General features: G+C 48.4%; 1 protein-coding gene across 1 annotated transcript in view; it reads left to right on the forward strand.

The window, feature by feature from the left end:
* Positions 1–1,162, forward strand: part of LOC105535880 (poliovirus receptor homolog) — a 14,419-nt gene extending 13,257 nt beyond the window's left edge. The window contains exon 5 of the mRNA XM_011975132.1: positions 814–1,162. Coding sequence (XP_011830522.1) covers positions 814–1,001 — 188 coding nt within the window. The 3' untranslated portion in view covers positions 1,002–1,162. The remainder of the gene's footprint in view (positions 1–813) is intronic.
* The last annotated feature ends 1,381 nt before the right edge of the window (positions 1,163–2,543 follow it).

Below are 2,543 nucleotides of genomic sequence, written 5' to 3' on the forward strand. Positions count from 1 at the left end.
GGGAGAACAGGGACCAAAGGAAGAGGTCGAGGCAGGGTTCCCTCTCCAGTGCTCTCTGGCTCCCATCCTTCTCCTAAGCCTTCTCACAAAAGGACCAGTGGGGCCAGTTGTACTCCCCTGTTAACGCCATACCTATACCACTGGTACCGTTGTTCAGCTGCCTGAATACACTCCCTCCACACACACAGGTTGGGATAGATGTGGAATTCCTCTCTCTCAGGGACTCAGGCCTTTCCAAATGTATTAGGCAGACCTCTATCAATTGCAATTGACAGAAACACAAAGTAGTCTAAACAAAAAAACAAACAAAACAAGACTGTATTGAAAATTCACCTTCAGTTTATGGTTAGACCCAGGGGCTCCAACCATGTAACCTAGGAACTTTTATTTTATACATCCCTTGTCTCTGCTTTTTGTTATACTGGCTTTATTCTCAGGCAGCCTTTGAAGCAAGATGGCCCTCAGCAGCAACAGGCTCACATCCTACCAGAATAGCAACAGCAGGAGGAAAAAACACACCACTTTCAATAACTGTAGCCAAAGTCCCAGGGCTGGCTCTCATTGGCCCAGCTTAGGCCACAGCCCACCTATGAACCAATCATAGCAGCCAGGGAGAATGAAATGTTCTGATTGGCCAGGCCTGTGTCAAAGTCCCATTCTAGGAACCAGAGGGTGGGATCCAGTCCACCTAAATTAACTAGACTGAGGCAGGTGGAGTGGCAGCTCCCCAAGGAAATTCGAGATGCCATTTCAAGAATGAGGGATAAACCCCAAGAGTTTTCTCACCTAAATACCTGTTTCCTTCTCTTTCAGAGCGACCTCCCAGTGAGCACTCAGGCATGTCCAGTAACATCATCATCTTCCTGATTCTGGGAATCATGATTCTTCTGACCCTCGTGGGGATCGGGCTTTATTTCTATCGGTCCAGATATTCCTGTGAGTTCCTTTGGCACCATCATCTGTCTCCCTCGAGTGAGCATCACCAGAGCTGCCATAATTGAGCACCTACTATGTGCTGGGCTCTGTGCTGAGTCCTTCCCATGTGCTTCTCACTGAATCATCACCCCACTGCCATGAGGTTTCCCCCATTTGACTGATGACAGTGCAGAGCCAGGGAGTCTCGTTCACTGGTTCATTTACAAATCTTATTTACAGAGTGGGAGAAGAGCATATAGGGCCTTAAGGCTGTGGTAGGGACTTTGAAATTTAATTCAGGTGATGTGGGAGTCCCTGCCAGATGGATAGAGGGTGAAATAATGCCTAACCCCTCAGCCTTACTCCATCTGCCTTGTTCAGGAGTGACTCCTAGGAGAAGTTGGCAGGAACTGACACCTCTGATCCTCAGCTCTAAAAGGGTCTGATGCTGTCACACCTCGAGATTTGCACAGGCCGTTCCCCTGCCTGGAGCACCCTCCCATGGCTCCTTCTGGAGAAGTGCGCCAGCTAATTCTGTAATCAAAGGAGCGATACTTTGCTGAGCACTGTCTACGTGCTACTTTGTGTGTGTAACCCCCTCGATTTCAATTTCTAATTTTTTTATTTTTTTATTATTTATTTTATTTTTGAGACAGGCTCTCACTCTGTCGCCCAGGCTGGAGTGCAGTGGTGCAATCTCGGCTCACTAAAGCCTCCACCTCCCAGGTTCAAGCGATTCTCATGCCTCAGCCTCCCAAGTAGCTGGGATTACAGGCACGCACCACCGTGCAGAGCTAATTTTTGTATTTTTAGGAGAGACGGGTTTTTGCCATGTTGGCCAGGCTGGTCTCGACCTCCTGGCCTCATGTGATCTACCTGCCTCAACCTCCCAAAGAGCTGGGATTACAGGCATGAGCCACCACACCTGGCCTATACAATCTCCTTGAATGCTTACAAGCACCCAGCAAAGTGGTTCTCCCATGAGCCCCGTTTTACAGAGGAGGAAATATTTGTTTGACAGATGAAGTTGCCTGCTAATGGTCAAATAGCTGGAAAGTGGTTGATGGAGAGAAGAAGCCAGATCTTTGACTACCAAGCTTTTCCCTCAACCACTAAACAAAGCTGCTGCCTCACATCCCAGACAGATGCTGCCTGTTCCAGGAAGCCCTCCCTGACCCCCAAGCGTGGGCCAAGGATCCACTAGGCTCTCCCACCCCAGCCTTGCCCATTCTGGGTCATCACTGTGGGGGACTTGTTTGTCTTCCCCAGTGGACTGTGAGCCCCAAGAGAGCAGACCTGAGGCTGTCACTGTCATGACTATGTCCCCAGGACCACCTACCACTGGGCTGGGCATAAAAGAATCACTCGAGGAAGTGTTTGCTGCGTGATTCTATGTGTCAACTCCAGAGCCAGACTGCCTGTATCTGGGCGCTCAAGCTACTGTTTGATTAGTGATGTCACCATAGGCAAATAGCTTAATCTGTATGACTCAGTTTCCTCATCTGTAAAATCGGGTGATGGTACCTAATAATACAGTAAAACACTTAACACAGCAGGTGCCACATTGTAAGCCACGTACTGGGTATGTATTCACTATGATTGTTATTGCTATTATTACTATTATTGTT

Source organism: Mandrillus leucophaeus, unplaced genomic scaffold, assembly GCF_000951045.1.
Source record: "Mandrillus leucophaeus isolate KB7577 unplaced genomic scaffold, Mleu.le_1.0 Scaffold151, whole genome shotgun sequence".
Taxonomy (NCBI): domain Eukaryota; kingdom Metazoa; phylum Chordata; class Mammalia; order Primates; family Cercopithecidae; genus Mandrillus; species Mandrillus leucophaeus.